The sequence below is a fragment of the Selaginella moellendorffii genome, unplaced genomic scaffold (assembly GCF_000143415.4).
Source record: "Selaginella moellendorffii unplaced genomic scaffold, v1.0 SELMOscaffold_1, whole genome shotgun sequence".
Taxonomy (NCBI): Eukaryota; Viridiplantae; Streptophyta; class Lycopodiopsida; order Selaginellales; family Selaginellaceae; genus Selaginella; species Selaginella moellendorffii.
Window position 1 is genome coordinate 6,131,454 of NW_003314262.1, and position 13,317 is coordinate 6,144,770.

Sequence of the window (13,317 nt, forward strand, 5' to 3'; positions counted from 1 at the left end):
TTGATCCAGCGGCAAGTAATGTGATTGTCAAGCCCAAGCGCCAAGGCTCAAACGTCTGCCGAGTCATGAGCAGGTTCCACGACTCGGAGTCCTTTGAAAAACACTTCGGTTTCGCTTCTCTTTTCCAGAGTTCTCCTTCACAACTTTTGTTTCTTTCTTCCTCGAAATCCGGTTGCAGCAAGCCTCCAATGCGGTACCGATACGTACGACTACAACTCACCGTCCAGCGAGGAAGACAGTCGCTAGCTCTTCTTCGTGACTTTAAATTTCATAGTCAACTGGAGCTCTGCGGGTAAAGTAGAGATTTGGAACTAAGACTTTCTTTTGGACGAATGGACCCCAAGAGGAAACATTCCATTGTTGCCACCATGGAATGAGAGAAACGAGGAAGAACTGTCCTTGATATGAGACGGAGAGGGTTTATAAAGAGGGATCTAGCACCTCTAGACTTTGCATGGCCTTTCTCATCCATCCATCGATACATTTGAAACTATCAACATTAACTTGGAAAAAGCAAAGATCTATCAGAAGGCTGCCTTACATGTAAATTGGTTCACTTCAAGAAGATTAGGAAGTGATTCTTCTTAGTTGTTGGCATTGGCAGTGAAGATGGAGCTCGACTCTATGGCGATCAGGCACTAAATGGAATAAAAAGCTTGGATTTGCTTGGGTGATAAAGATATGTATGCACTTGGCCTTCGAGTAAAATGACACAGCTCTCGGAACATTTGCCTCTAAAGGGCATTATGTGATTGGGAGATGACCAAGGAATCTAGAATTTTTTTATTTTTTGTTTTTTCGTTTTTCCTGGAAAGGATGGTTCTTGTCTGGAAAATAAAGAGGACGAAGTCAATCAGCAGCATCGCTTCTCGACGAAAACCGCGGTTGTTCGTTTGGGAATAGCGAAGGTTCCATTGTCGCAACTGGAGGCCTTGACGAGCTCGTCTTGGGAAGCGGCCTGTTTGGAGGAAGCCAGAGTTAGTTCCTTTCTTTCCAGGCGAAGAATATAGGCAGTGCGTTACCTGGACGGGGTGGAGTTCTAGTTTGAAGCCTCTCAAGAGGCCAACTTTGAGGATTCCCTCGTCCGGACGAGCATTGATTACGACGACGATGATCCGAAAGCTGCCAGAGAATAAGTTAGAGAGATCCCAAAGCTCCTTACAGAGAGAGAGAGAGAGAGCATACATGGAGTCGATCTGGAGGAGTCCAGGCTCTCCTTCATCGCCATCATGAATGCTCATGACTATAATCCCGGGAATTGCCGCAGGGCCGGTGTTGTGGAACTGCAGTCTAGCCTGGAAGAACCCCGATAGTAATTGAGTGTTTGTGTGAAACTGCAGCGTGCTTACCTGGATGGCGTTGACGGTTTTCAGTCGAAAGAGTGGGGACGAGAATCTGATCTTAAGCAGATCTTGGAAGTTTGCTACGGCCGCGAGAATGTGATCCTTGCTCGGTCTCAATGACTCGTTACCTAGAAGCTTTCTCATGCTGAGAAAGGAAGCTTGTGTCAGCCTATGAGAGACGAGTAAAGCAGCGAGGCGAGCTTACATTGGCCATTTTTCTCCGTTTTTGCTTTTCGGTGGCAATCCGACTCCCCAGTTGTTTGTTTCATACGAAAAATCAAGCCTGGAAATGCCAAATGAGAGCAGAACTTTGCTTCACTGCGCCAGACCTATTGAACCAGTCTCCCGAATTGTAAGAATCGCGATCAAGTGACTTCGAGCGAAGCATATCCTCTCCAGCATGGAAGAAAGGAATTGCCTGATTGACATGGTTAAGCGAAATAACATAAATCAAAAGCTATCTACCTGTGACAATGCAACTATGCTCGAAGCGAGATGATTGACACGACAGCGATCCTCCAAGCTCACACTTTCCGCCACCTATGAAAAAGACGATAAGTACAAAAGGAAGCCTTTACACAAACACAAACCTTCATCATGATGATGTCAAAGAGAGTTTCATTGTCATGAGCAGAGACATAGTTAATCTACAAAATGCAAAATCAGTAGGCAAACAGAAATACATTTATCAAGCATACTATTTCAGTTGGAGACGCAGCGTAGGCAACGGGTTTACCATCGTGCGTCAAAACCTCACACCCTTTAACCTGTGAAAGAGATCTTGGTTTCTTTTCCACGAGAGAGCCACAAAAATAGTTACCTCTCTACCCTCAAAATCCACGAAAACGTAGTCTCTTAAATTTCCGGCCAATCCAAGCTGTAAGAAAACATGAGCTCTTGAAGTCCATTTTGAGCAAGCTTACGATTATCCTATCTTTGCCGCGAGCCAAATTCTTGGCCATGTTCTCTTCATCGCCTTGAGGTAAACTGTTTGGCTAGAAAATGCAAATGCAGGTCAGAAAGAAACAAAAAAAAAAAAAAAGAAAACACAAGAGGCACCTGCAAAGAAAGGCCTGTGAATATTCCTTGCTCGAGAGGATCACCGAAAGGAGATCCACCAATAGCCGAATCTCGCATTCGATCGTTAAAACTGCCACTCTGATATTGTAAGAACACACTTCAAACAAAAAGACATTGCGTCACCTGCCGATTTGACTTCCTGGCAGGTTAAGTTGCGTTGCATTAACACCTCGTCCATTTCCGTAAACCTCTCCAAAATCCCAGCCTTCTCCGTATCTGAAAACGAACAGGGCTTACAATTATGCCAAAAGCAAAGGCACGAAACCGCACAAGTAAATTTTAGATCCATCCACACCGTCTTTCTCTTCAGTTAAACTCTGAACTGCAGTTTTAGCTCGCATCTGAAACAAGATATTAGTCCAACTTCCAAACTGGCACGAGATGCAAACCATAGTTCTTTTCATGATATGTCCCATAAGGTCGAACCTGAACCCGTCCACCTAGCATCGATCAAGGCGACGGTAAGAATAAACGAAAGACAGATTCCAGACCTTATACTGTGTCGCCCACATCAGCAGGTCATCAACTATCAACCGGTCGACCATGTAAAACTCGCTCGCAGTATTGTTCATGCATGTACTGTTTTCAATGACTCCGTCTTTGTTTCGACGAAGATAATATCCGGGAACAACCTACATTTGATTCAAAGAGTGAAAATTAGTGCCAGCAGATTTAAAAGCTTACTTTATCCAGAACAGAGAGATGATCCGAAGGACCATTTCCGTGCAAATGGTTGTACACAACGTCCAAGACAACTCGCAGGCCCAGGCGATTTATCGACTGATAGAAATATCCGTTAGTTCAGAAAAGTCACGAGCATTAACAATTACCTGGACCATTGACCGAAATTCAAATGTTCTGCAGGGTCCGTTTGGATCCGTGGAGTAGCTTCCGTCGGGAACACCCCAATTGACGGGGTCGTATCTGCACCATTTAAAAAGCAAACATTTACTTTCTAGTTCCTGGGAAAAGGTACCCCCAATTAAATCCATCTTCGTTTTGTATAGCTACAACAGCCTCCTGTTGTTCTTCGGAATCTGGTGGAAGTCCCTCCAGTCTGTCGTAATCTAGCAATAATGAAGTTGCTGTGCTTAGACCCCAAGGTAATTTTGATATGAAGCGTTTACCAAGCGTCTTCCATTTTTCCTTGACTTCATTAACACTTCCGAAGTCAAAACTAGGAAGAAGGTGTACATGAGTGAGACCTGCCTCAGCTAAACTCCTCAGGTGCCTCACTCCAGCAGATTCCTGCGACACGCCAGCCACATGAACAAAAGCAATACTTTGAATCTGTACAAACCATTTCAGAAAATGCTAGAAACGTTCCTCGTAGATTTTCAGGTACTGTTTGGTCTCTTGCACTGAAACGACAGAGAAAATAAATATAATGCCCACCTCTAAAAGGTACAGACAAAAAATTACCTGAAGTCCCGTATGTGAAGCTCGTAAATGGCCATGTCATTGAAACAATGAAGCATGGGCTTTTCAGATGAGAGACGATCCCAGTTTTCAGGATTATGGTCAGAAAGATCGATAACGAGAGATCGTTCTCCATTAGCAGACAAGCTGAGCAAACATCACAACTTAAGAAAAAAAACAAGTCTCTACGAGGACAGACTTACCCTCTCGAGTAGGGATCGTTTGCGAGGCAAATTTCAACTTGTAATGTGGACGGATGAAAGACAGTCACCTCATACAAATAATATTTGCCAACCCAGTCTTTCGGTCCCGATGCAGTCCAAACGTTATGTTTCTCGTCAAGCTGAATAACGGCCTCAGGTTCTCCTCCTGAGGGTTCTGTGTACAGAAAAAGACGGACATTCTGAAGGCAAAACTTCGTAAACTTGAACTTGAGAGAAACAAACCTGAGCAGTGGGAGCCCAAATACTGAAAGTACACTCTGTTTCGGAGAATGTCACTCCCAGTGGACCATCATAACGCAAGACATCATCGAGTACACTAGGAAGCTGTACTCCAGATGCATCAATAGGGGCTCCATAAGCTGTACTCATATATTGAACAAAGATATGATTCTTCATGTGCGCTTACCATTACTTGCCCCTACTGCCAATTGACATTTGATAAGTTTCTTCCAGTCCGCGTCACGAGGTAGCCGTAGAGCATGATAGCCAGAAATATGTGGGAGCCTTTCCAGCACCTGCAAAGGTCGAATTGGTAATTTCGCGCCACAAGCAATACGAGTTTACCTCGGCCGGAAGATCATGCGTGTCAACTTCCAGCTGAATTATAGTGTCGGCACCTAAAGCCAGCAAGCAATTCAGAACCGAATATCGGGACAATTACATTCCACCTTCTATGCCTCGCCCAGTAAGTTGTAGTTGTGCGTGTTGGCTTGCATGTAAGAAGAAGCTTCCATCTTGTGCATCCACATTCCAGGCCAGCAAGTCCTTATTTACCCAGAAAGCTCTTGCAAGATTCAAATTCCCCTGGAAGAACAGAAAAAACAGTAGCATCGAGCTCGAATAAAATCACTACTAATCGGACCTGAGGTAAGTTATCAAGGTCCGGTTCATCGTAAAACATTGTGGGCCGCTCCGACACAATCCACGCAGCCTTGTGTTGAGAATTCATCGAGCCAGTACCATCCTAATGGCAGCAGAAGAATGCCTGCATATCAGTATTAGGCAAAATGCCAGAAAAACTTCTACCACAGCCATCTACCTGTCTATCTCCACGATGAATGATGAAGTTGATGTTTTCGACTCCTTGGCCGATCAAATCCCAGTAGACTCCAAACTTGTCCGATCCCGATGGAGATAAAGGCTTCTCCCATTTTGTGGCAATCTCCGGACTTCCCCAGACATGAAGTCCCCATTCGTCATACTTTCCATCGTTCCTACACAACAGAGTAAAGATTAGCACGAAAGTTTTAAGACAATGCTACAGAGATGTGCCTGTGATAGTGAATCCTCCGCGATTGCGGCCCTGAATCCGCCACAGCTCTCGCCCGCCACAGCCTTGTTCTCCTCGCGGTGGCGAGGCAATGCATCCTCGTGGCGAAATATTGCGCGCGCAGCGATTTTCGCAGCGCTGATCCACGGCATTGCACAGGCGCCAGGGCGCGCGAGTCGCGAATCTCATCGGCGCAGCGTACCTGGAGAATGCCGCTCGCCGCCAGCGCCATCGATCGATCGATCGAAAGATGGGATGAAATGATAGGCGCAAGCCCTTGCCCGTGACAAGAAAAAAACAAAGAGCGCCACTTGGCAAGCTCACAGTAGGCCACGAAACAACATACTACCAACCAATACCTTTGCCTTTACAACAATCTTACAAGTATGATAAAACTTTGGCTAGAGCTTTCCAGTTCCTCCCTGTACACTCCTCCCGAAACAAAAAATCTTTCCTCCATAGCTCGATCATATCGTTGCGTTTGGAAGCAAAAACGCGTCTCTTATTTTCTCCTGGAATCGCATCCAAAAAATCGTTCTTTTAGCGAGTTTGTAGCTTCAAGCAACGTAAATCTTACCTCGATTCCACACAGTGGAACAATTCCCAGGTGCATTTTCTTGAAGTCCAGAGTGGAAGCATCGTCTGCCGCTCTCAAGGGACCGCGTCTCTTTAGCAATTCCACCTCGGCCACAAACATGGCAGTCACTGGCCTGTGGTCCGAGAAAGTGTATTCTGTCCGATAGTAATTGATTTGTCTAAGTCCTTTTCCCTTCCACAGTACTCGATCGCACCTATTCGTTAGAGAATTCTTAGCAAGCGTGTTGACTCACAAAACTTATATGCCTACCAGGCTGGTGTTCTTTGTTTCTCTCCGCCGTTCGAATACTCGGTGGAGTTTGCTTTGTACTTGTAAGTCGGAGCAAACTCGATTGCTCCTTCCTGCCATCCATGAAAAACTCCACCCACGCTTTGGGCAAGCTTGAGCTGGAGGGAAAAAATCAGTCCTTGATTGGAAGCATGTCTACTTCAGAGTAAAGTACCTGATCTTTTTGTAGAAGCGCACTCCAGTTTTCGCTGTCCAAAAGAGTTTTGGTCTCTCCGTTTGACAATGACAGCCGGTAGTTTAAGTCGCCCAGCCATAGAACTCGACTGCAGGATTACGAAGATCTTTGAGAAACGATTGAAGGCAAGAATGCGAACGTACTCGTGAGCGAGAATGCTTGCTGGAGAGCCGTCATCTGACTTCGAGAAAGTAGTTCGTCTTAAGATTTCAATGACATCTGAATGCCTGCGGAGTTCATCGCCTTCTCTCTCGCCAGATGTCAAGTGCGTGCACACAAAGCAAAAGCTTGTCTGATCAAAGTTCATGCTCACAGCAACAGACCCCTGTAAGAGACTTTAGTGCGACCAAAGAAAACATGCTGGAGACGCTACCTTGTTGCCGTAGTAGCCCATTAGGCCGCATCCAACACAGGAAACTTTAACATTGTGGATATACTGCCGCAAGTCTTTCCGAACCCAAACGGTGATGAAGATCCCGACCATTTGCTTGCTTATCATACGGACGTAGGATGTTTTACTCTGTGTCGAGCTTCCAAATTCCAGCTCTGAACTGCTGTGTGCCTTCTTGTGCTTGTTGAAGTTCTCAGGCTGTGATGTTTCCGTGTGATCAGGACTGGCTTCGGAGTTATCGTCAACACCTTCCCTCCAGGGCGACGAAGGAGCGCTTTTTGTTTGTCTCCGGTCTCCATTAAGTGTCCGCCGGATGATAGCTTCCCACTTGGTAGCGGGTCCTTCGTCTTCGGCGCCTAGGACATTTCCAGGATTCAGAGGGACGATCTCTTGAAACCTGCGAGCCAACTCCGTAAGAAAGCTCTTCATCGATAAGCAAAACACATACCCGACCACATAGATGTCAACTGCATCCTTAACAAGGAGCCATTCGCTTAAATCAATGTCGTCGGCAGGAGGCTTCCCAGCAACGTTCCAAGTTCCGGCAAAAACACTTTTGAAGCTTAAGAATGCAAGCAAGCACATAGAATCAATCAAAGGACTACCTAAAGTTCTGGTTGTAGGTGAAGTGCGTGTGAGATATCCCCGACTCAGAGTATCTTCGAAAGACCTTTCTGTTCCTCACTGCAATAACAGAGGAGCGTCAGAAAGATCTCGGCACAAAACCATCGCACCTGAATTGTCCTCGTCCTCGTCTGCACTGAACACGTTGGCGTCAGCTCCCAAGTTGAAGAGCTTCTTCACTGCCGATGTTGGCCAGAACGACTGCACAAAAACTAGCACCGTGTCACACACGAAAATTCACGGATTTGATAAGCACCTCAGACCGCCTGCTGCTACTCCTTTCCATTGCCGTTGGCATAGATGCCTGCAAAAAAACGCTACACTCGCTTAGAAACGCATCAGAGAAGTAGCGAGAGAGCCAGGACAAAAGCGTTTTAAGAACTCAAGAGGCACCAAACATACCAATTGATTCAATTGCCGGTGGAAGGATGATTCCTGTGAGATCTCACCAGAAGCAATCGAGGGACAGACTCAAAATGACGAGAGTGTAACGTTCAACAGTTGGAGTTTGAAGGCAAGCATTTGATTCTATAGCCAATGGAAGGAGCAGGAATGATGCTGGTTGGTTGGCCTGCTACACGAGAGAGAGGAAAGAAAAATGGGAATCTCGGCACCGGCCCGAGTAGCTTGCCTTGAAAGTTGCAAAAAAGGAAACGCGTATGGAGGAGAGCTAGCCGCGCCAAAAAATTATATTTTATCCCCAGGAGTACCTTAAGCAAATCTAAAGGAGCTCTCTGGATCCCTTACCAGTGAAGCAAAAAAGCGAAAACTCGCCAAAAGAAACACACTCCAAAGAGACCACCACCGCCTTCTAACGACAACATTTCCAAAAAGACTTGGAACAGTTCCAAGCTCCAGTCATAATGCTGTCTTAGAAAAAAAGATTTGTCGCGACTGACCGACGCACACTAATCCAGCGAGGACATCTCAACTTAAACACTCCACAATCCCAGCGGAAAAAAACAATCCCCAAAGGAAAAGGAATGATCTAGAAACCACAGCGCAATCGCTCGATGGATTTCTAGGAGAAGACCTACCCGCTGACGATCCGCGCTGTGCCACGGCTCCTCGCAGCGCCACACGCCCTCGCCTTCGTGGGGTCCTCCATGGGCCCCCAGTTCGAATGCCGCAAGAGACCTAGATCGGACGGCCCCGCGACGTCAGCGCTCCATAGCCGTTGGGGGCCCATCCAACGGTCGGATTCATCACGTGCACAAACACAATCTCTGGCCGTCCATGGGCGCCACGTCCTTCCACTCACCAAAGCGATTTAAACATATATATCCAAATGGAACATCGCTGTCCCAGGCTTGATTGTCTGCCCCCCTTTTAGCGGCTAGCCAGGGTTCGATTCCTGTGGCTGGATTGGACTCCATTGTCTTTACCTTTTGGGTCGCTATTGTGCTCCTCGCCAGCGTCATTGCGAGTGTACGTAACGCGAGAGAAAATTCCAGCGAACTTCGGGGGTTATCCGTACGCCCGCATTAGCGCTAACAATTCTTGCCCCTCTACTGTTTAATCTTACTTTAGCAAACTAAGCAAATCCTCGTTGTCCTTTGTGTGTACTAGAGCTGGCTACGTTCCACATTGAGAGTGGGTAACAGGATGGCAAAGCGTCTTGTGGATAGACTGGAATCATTGTATTTTTTGTTTCGGCTGGCATGTCATATCGTACGGCTCGTGGACGCCACTGGCTGTGATGACATGGCCAGCGGAAAAGCGCGGGAAACGGGTGCCCTAGAATGTTAGGGCTCGTGTCTCCTGCCAGTGCCCCTGTGCTCTTGGCCGCGGCGGCGAGGAGGATGGACGAAGGCGGGCTTGATTCCAATGGCAAGGTCTACGCGAGCAGGGAGGATATGTGGAAAGAGGAGGCGGGGAGTGGCATCGCCGAGAGTCCCAAGAGGAAGGAGTGGTACCAGAAGGGGATTTCTTACTGGGAGGTGAGCTCTAGGCTGAGATTTTTGTTGGTTTTTACGGTAGAATTCTTGTATCAGGGTGTAGATCCGACTGTGGACGGCGTGCTGGGTGGATTTGGCAAAGTGAGCAACAGGGATGTGATTGATAGCAATGCTTTTCTCACGGAGTTGCTTAAAGAACGCATTCTTCCGACTAAAGTCAATAGAAAACTCGTGGCTCTTGGTGAGAAAGACTTGGTTTTCTTCTTTTCCTGCCTTGTTCTCTAATCTAGATTGTACTTTTTTCAGATTGTGGGGCTGGTGTTGGAAGGATAACCGAGAATTTGCTCTTGCGGCATTTTCATGAGGTGATAGAGTGTTCCTTCTTTCATGTTTTCCCGTATGGATGATAAGTTTGTGAGATCAGCTGTTCAGGTGGATCTAGTCGAGCCGGTCAGGCATTTTTTAGATGCTGCCAAGAAACGATTGACCTCCGACGTTCCAGAAAATGTGCAGCACAAAGCCGTCAACTTCTTCTGCACGCCGCTCCAGGTGATTCGTGAATTCGTTTTGATCGTCCTCTTGCTTAAGGTGTCTACAGGAATTTACACCCGAGCCTCATCGATACGATGTGATTTGGGTCCAATGGTGCATTGGCCATCTCACGGACGATGACTTTGTTGCGTTTTTCCGACGCGCTGACGTGAGAGTTCGCTTTCGCATTGCCTTAGCTTTATCTCTGATGGCTTTCATGCGTGATTGTTTGCAGATTGGTTTGAAACCCGGTGGCTTTTTTGTGCTGAAAGAGAACATCGCAAGGCATGGTAAGTTCATATAGTTCTTTTGCTTGCTAAACAATTCTGTGCTCTTGCAGGTTTTGTGGTTGACAAACTTGATAGTAGCGTCACTCGCTCTGATGCTTATTTCCGAGACCTTTTTCTGCGCGCTGGTTTCCATCTATTAAAAACCAAGGTCAGTTCTTATATCTCGGCGCATACCAGTTATTCATTACTTTCTTTTTGGCTTCCTTCTCCAGTTGCAAAAGGGGTTCCCTCGTGAATTGTTCGGAGTGAGAATGTATGCATTGAGCAGTGTTTTGCAAGAAACTGCTGCGCCAAGCTCTGCTTCGAAAGATGCTCGGGCATCAAAGGGAGTCGCCAGGCTAAAACCACGAACTCCGAAGAGGTGTAATTGATGGAATGAGAATGACATCATGGAAGCTAATGTTTAGATAAAATGGAGGTGATCTTAGAATCATACAGACTTACAAGCTGGCCTGGTTCGATGGTGGTGTGGATTTGTGATGAACAGGAACGCCCGCATCGAGCTTGTCAAATCGTGCAAGTAGTTTCCGACGTCTACCAGCTGGTTTTTTATGCCCGGTCCGGCGAGCTGGGCGATGCCGCGTGATTGTTTGATGCAATGCCGGAGGTGGATCTGGCATCCTGGACTGCGATGCTGGGAGCATTTGCCCAGGTTGGTGATCTGGAGAATTCAAGTTTGATGCAATGCTGGAACACGATGTCGTGTCGTGACTCGTGCAAGAACATCTGCTCCAAGACCTAGCCGAATGAAGCGGTTAACAGGCCAGGGCAGCCAATTACCTAGTGAACCCTCAAGGTTTGAATCAATTTTGTGTTTGTGATTACCATTGGTACTCTTTTTCTGGACTTCACTCAATAAAATCTACTTTTTTTTCCTTTATTTTTCCTATGTTATGTTATGTTACAAAATACTTAAAACTGTACTTAAATACACCCATAGTCTCGTGGACCAAAATGAGTTCCTCCACATTCTCCTGGCATGGCAACATGCATGAGGCAAATGAGATCCCATCTGGGCTCCCAATCATGCCAAAAGATCTGGAAAGCATCACTGAACTCTATGCTATAGGCAAATGCTAGCCAACAAGAGCAAAGATCCTGCTCTGGGACAAAGACGAGCTTGGCATGATCCAAATGCCTGTGTTGGGCAAGCATTGTGATGAGGCTTGTCCAGGAGATGAGATCACGTTCTGGCATAGCAAAAAAAGCACAAAGGAATTCCTCTATATCAAGTTCCACATCACTATAAATTTGCTCACAACATTTTCAATTTGCCTGTATGGTGCAAGGAGAGAGTCTTATAACACTATTCTTATGTTTACAGATCTAAGACTAAGGAAACAACCATTCCTAGAAGAGCCTCCAAGGGAAAAATAAATAAAAAATAGTGCCACCCTCACAGAATCTAAGTAAAATATTGAGCTTTAGCAAAGAAGAAAACAAAAACAAAACAAAAAAACAAAAAAGCCTTCACACAAGCAAAGGCAAAAGAGTCCACAGCGGTTCAGTCTTAGAATTTATTTCCATAACATTGAAAATGCTCCAAAACTGAGCCATCAGCACCAAAAGGCATTGAATAAACAAGTTCCAAATCCCAGCTCTTCCCAACAAACTGATTAGGCAGCTATAGTAGCTTGGATGGAAAATCTGTTGAGGATGGCCAGCCTTCAATGCCATGTGATCTCTCTCGCTCACATCTTGCTTGGTAACACTACAAAGGAGAGAAGGCGAAGTGTGGAACTTTTGATCATTTAATTAGATCTAGATATGCATACAAAGAATCTCTGAAATCTTTCTTTCTAGGCCAAGTCTTAGATCTGTGTGGAGAAAGTCAGTTCATTCATTGTTCATAGAGAGCCATTTCCACTGAAATAAATAGATTAACTAATGCCATTGCCACCCATAGTAGTATATATGGTATATCCCATTGTGAACTTCTGTAACCTGATCTTTTGAAGGTAGTCCAAATGCAAACTAAATGTCCTTGGGAATATGATGTTAATGTATGAAGTTACTTAATGTCATGTGATGACCATGGCATAGTGGCATGTACATTTTCCCTCTTCAATTTTAAATTTTAAGACATTATGTTTATGCTAGTAATTTGCCCAGCTAATGTTGGTAGTTAGCAAACCCTCTCAAACTTGCCAACAAACTAGTCCATGACTTCACATACAACTCAATCATTTCACAATTGTCACTGATTGATCCCTAACTGCCTGAAGTAAAACAATTTAGATTTTGTATAATCCAAACAACATGAAAACACTTCACTCTTAAGTCACGACTTTTCTGATAGAGGATACTTCCAAGTTACAACTTGAGACCACATCTTGTGCAAAGATGTCAATCCCACCTTTGTGCGGAGAAAGAAGAAAAAACTTCTTAACCAGCTCTTGAACATATGTTCAAAGACAACCTTTATGTGCATGAATAAAATAAGGAAAACATATGTGTTTTTAGTTGTCAAACTCGAGAGAGCTGAGAGTTTAAATTTTTTTCCCAATCCTCCTGATTAGAATAAATATATCAAGTGTTGGTAAGGCATGACATCTACAATTGTCTTTTCTCTTTGTGAGGATTGGGCATAGGGAACATTTGATGCCCTGGAGCTGTGATGGCTTGGCATGATGCCAAGCTGTGTCTAAGATGATCTGCCCAAAAGAGAAATGAAAGAGGGCAAAAATAAATTTATAGTGGTCTCACAATGCAATTCCTATGTATGTAGCTCTAATTTTTGATTATTTTGGATCAGAATTCTGATCCTTGGCTCTTTAGGTGGGCAGGTTGGGTGGATATAATTATTGGAAAACTTTTATGGATGGCCAATGGGAGGCTAGCACATCTTGGCTGAGTGAGATAAGACAAGACTTTCACACATGTCTTGTGTTTATGAGAGAGAGAGAGAGAGAGAGAGAGAGAGAGAGAGAGAGAGAGAGAGAGAGAGAGAGAGAGAGAGAGAGAGAGAGAGAGAGAGAGAGAGAGAGAGAGAGAGCAATTGTTCATCTCTTGTCAACTAGAATTTCAGATGTTATATAACATGGATCTAATTCCACATTTCTTAGAGTTCTTGTTAAGGTAAATTGCTCTAGAGAGACTGCATTGCATATTGCATTATTATATTAAATATGTTGTACTATATTAATCTATGAATAGAGAGATCGACCCGTCATCCTGGTATCTAAA

At 45.1% G+C, this 13,317-nt stretch overlaps 3 protein-coding genes across 6 annotated transcripts; 1 reads left to right on the plus strand and 2 right to left on the minus strand.

The window, feature by feature from the left end:
• Positions 1-760: 760 nt before the first annotated feature.
• LOC9629150 (pullulanase 1, chloroplastic) lies at positions 761-5,646 on the minus strand. 3 transcript variants are annotated; one of them, XM_002962273.2, is made up of 30 exons: positions 5,339-5,646; positions 5,106-5,280; positions 4,929-5,030; positions 4,735-4,870; positions 4,631-4,683; positions 4,473-4,581; positions 4,289-4,425; positions 4,046-4,245; positions 3,846-3,989; positions 3,724-3,784; positions 3,551-3,671; positions 3,400-3,490; positions 3,254-3,347; positions 3,108-3,203; positions 2,915-3,055; positions 2,813-2,863; positions 2,694-2,764; positions 2,547-2,639; positions 2,403-2,493; positions 2,267-2,338; positions 2,164-2,220; positions 2,042-2,110; positions 1,934-1,990; positions 1,809-1,883; positions 1,673-1,761; positions 1,549-1,626; positions 1,350-1,488; positions 1,186-1,295; positions 1,023-1,122; positions 761-958 (listed from the first exon to the last, which is right to left on the minus strand). In XM_002962273.2, the coding sequence occupies exons 1-30, from the start codon at positions 5,566-5,568 to the stop codon at positions 854-856; spliced, it is 3,147 nt and encodes a 1,048-aa protein (XP_002962319.2). In that variant the 5' UTR covers positions 5,569-5,646; the 3' UTR covers positions 761-853. The 3 variants fall into 3 exon arrangements, with proteins under 3 accessions (XP_002962319.2, XP_024538677.1, XP_024538684.1); XM_024682909.1 differs by having other exon boundaries at positions 2,694-2,863; XM_024682916.1 differs by lacking the exon at positions 5,339-5,646 and having other exon boundaries at positions 2,694-2,863; positions 4,929-5,051; positions 5,106-5,215.
• Positions 5,647-5,679: 33 nt separating this feature from the next.
• Positions 5,680-8,551, minus strand: LOC9647125 (type IV inositol polyphosphate 5-phosphatase 3). Of its 2 annotated transcripts, none has more exons than XM_024682929.1 (11): positions 8,450-8,551; positions 7,669-7,716; positions 7,523-7,613; positions 7,394-7,472; positions 7,237-7,341; positions 6,771-7,185; positions 6,541-6,722; positions 6,377-6,485; positions 6,184-6,320; positions 5,914-6,127; positions 5,680-5,848 (listed from the first exon to the last, which is right to left on the minus strand). In XM_024682929.1, exons 2-11 carry the CDS (start codon positions 7,708-7,710, stop codon positions 5,804-5,806), a joined length of 1,419 nt encoding a protein of 472 aa, XP_024538697.1. In that variant the 5' UTR covers positions 7,711-7,716; positions 8,450-8,551; the 3' UTR covers positions 5,680-5,803. The 2 variants fall into 2 exon arrangements, with proteins under 2 accessions (XP_024538697.1, XP_002962320.1); XM_002962274.2 differs by lacking the exon at positions 8,450-8,551 and adding an exon at positions 7,815-8,443.
• A 604-nt stretch (positions 8,552-9,155) lies between these two features.
• On the plus strand, positions 9,156-11,007 carry LOC9647126 (alpha N-terminal protein methyltransferase 1). Its single transcript, XM_002961774.2, has 8 exons — positions 9,156-9,352; positions 9,407-9,551; positions 9,617-9,675; positions 9,743-9,859; positions 9,909-10,010; positions 10,077-10,131; positions 10,182-10,279; positions 10,344-11,007. The coding sequence occupies exons 1-8, from the start codon at positions 9,215-9,217 to the stop codon at positions 10,500-10,502; spliced, it is 873 nt and encodes a 290-aa protein (XP_002961820.1). The 5' UTR covers positions 9,156-9,214; the 3' UTR covers positions 10,503-11,007.
• Positions 11,008-13,317: the final 2,310 nt, after the last annotated feature.

What these genes read in the sequence shown, in the direction of transcription:
- LOC9629150 (XM_024682909.1), bottom strand. Translation starts at nt 5,568, where the DNA reads ATGGCGCTGGCGGCGAGCGGCATTCTCCAGGTACGCTGCGCCGATGAG. An exon ending in CCAGGAAGTCAAATCGGCAG is followed by an intron (nt 2,494 to 2,546) that starts GTGACGCAATGT and finishes TCAGAGTGGCAG; the next exon opens with TTTTAACGATCGAATGCGAG. An exon ending in GCGGCAAAGATAGGATAATC is followed by an intron (nt 2,221 to 2,266) that starts GTAAGCTTGCTC and finishes GTTTTCTTACAG; the next exon opens with CTTGGATTGGCCGGAAATTT.
- LOC9647125 (XM_024682929.1), bottom strand. Translation starts at nt 7,710, where the DNA reads ATGCCAACGGCAATGGAAAGGAGTAGCAGCAGGCGGTCTGAG. An exon ending in GTTGACATCTATGTGGTCGG is followed by an intron (nt 7,186 to 7,236) that starts GTATGTGTTTTG and finishes GTTGGCTCGCAG; the next exon opens with GTTTCAAGAGATCGTCCCTC. An exon ending in GCAAGCATTCTCGCTCACGA is followed by an intron (nt 6,486 to 6,540) that starts GTACGTTCGCAT and finishes GTAATCCTGCAG; the next exon opens with TCGAGTTCTATGGCTGGGCG.
- LOC9647126 (XM_002961774.2), top strand. Translation starts at nt 9,215, where the DNA reads ATGGACGAAGGCGGGCTTGATTCCAATGGCAAGGTCTACGCGAGCAGG. An exon ending in CGTTTTTCCGACGCGCTGAC is followed by an intron (nt 10,011 to 10,076) that starts GTGAGAGTTCGC and finishes GATTGTTTGCAG; the next exon opens with ATTGGTTTGAAACCCGGTGG. An exon ending in AGAGAACATCGCAAGGCATG is followed by an intron (nt 10,132 to 10,181) that starts GTAAGTTCATAT and finishes GTGCTCTTGCAG; the next exon opens with GTTTTGTGGTTGACAAACTT.